We start from the raw sequence: 1,210 nt of genomic DNA on the forward strand, positions 1-1,210 counted from the left end.
GAGGTCAGGAGATCGAGACCATCCTGGCTAACACGGTGAAACCCCGTCTCTACTAAAAATACAAAAAATTAGCCGGGCGAGGTGGTGGTGTAGTCCCAGCTACTCGGGAGGCTGAGGCAGGGGAATGGCGTGAACCCGGGAGGCGGAGCTTGCAGTAAGCCGAGATCGCGCCACTGCACTCCAGCCTGAACGACAGAGCGAGACTCTGTCTCAAAAAAAAGAAAGGAAAAAATTGCTGTCTAGGTTGACTTTGTTCTTGTTTTCTGATGGTGTAGCCCATTGTCTTCACCCCAATTATGGTCAGCGCGTTAGTTTCCCACTGCTGTGGTCTGTGTGTGCTGCTGTCGGGAAGGTGGCGTTGCTGGGTAACTGGCTGTGTCTGCATGAGGCTGTGTTTGTTCCAGATTACAGGGTCACGGGGAACACCGTGCTGTGTTACTGCTGTGGCCTGCGCAGCTTCCGGGAGCTGACTTACCAGTATCGGCGGAACATTCCTGCTTCCGAGTTGCCAGGTGAGGACCCCGACCCCACACGGCTCTTGTTCTGTCTGGGTTGGCTTCTACACTCTTTTTTTGGTTTTTTTTTTTGAGATGGAGTTTCGCTCTGTCGCCCAGACTGGAGTGCAGTGGCACAATCGCGGCTCACCGCAACCTCTGCCTCCTGGGTTCAAGCGATTCTTCTGCCTCAGCCTCCTGAGTAGCTGGGATTCTAGGCACCTTCCCCTACGCCCAGCTAACTTTTTGTGTTTTTAGTAGAGTTGGCCAGGCTGGTCTCGAACTCTTGACCTTGGCCTCCCAAAGTGCTGGGATTACAGGCATGAGCCACCCCGCTTGGCCAGCACTCTCTTCTTAGCAGACAACCTGTTTGCACTTTGCTCTGTGTTCTAAGCAGAATTTGGCCTCAGTCAGGAGCCAGCAGGACAGACAGGCCATGCCGGGCCGTGGTTGTCTTAGGCCTTGCGTCTACTTGCAGTTATTCATGAGTGTAACGTGGGTTTCTAAAACTGAGTCGTAAACACATCCAATAGAAAGCTGGGGTAATTTTATTTCCTTAATTGGGCTGGGCGCGGTGGCTCAAGCCTGTAACCCCAGCACTTTGGGAGGCCGAGACGGGTGGATCATGAGGTCAGGAGATCGAGACCATCCTGGCTAACATGGTGAAACCCCGTCTCTACTAAAAAATACAAAAAACTAGCCGGGCGAGGTGGCGG

The 1,210-nt window shown here is 53.2% G+C and overlaps 1 protein-coding gene across 1 annotated transcript in view; it reads left to right on the forward strand.

Moving 5' to 3' along the window:
• The window catches only part of CHFR (checkpoint with forkhead and ring finger domains, E3 ubiquitin protein ligase), a 142,232-nt gene that overhangs the window by 138,094 nt on the left and 2,928 nt on the right, over nt 1-1,210 (forward strand). Inside the window, exon 17 of the mRNA XM_011982224.1 lies at nt 405-512. Within this exon, the coding sequence (XP_011837614.1) occupies nt 405-512 (108 nt within the window). The remainder of the gene's footprint in view (nt 1-404; nt 513-1,210) is intronic.

This window comes from Mandrillus leucophaeus, unplaced genomic scaffold (assembly GCF_000951045.1).
Source record: "Mandrillus leucophaeus isolate KB7577 unplaced genomic scaffold, Mleu.le_1.0 Scaffold237, whole genome shotgun sequence".
NCBI classification, from domain to species: domain Eukaryota; kingdom Metazoa; phylum Chordata; class Mammalia; order Primates; family Cercopithecidae; genus Mandrillus; species Mandrillus leucophaeus.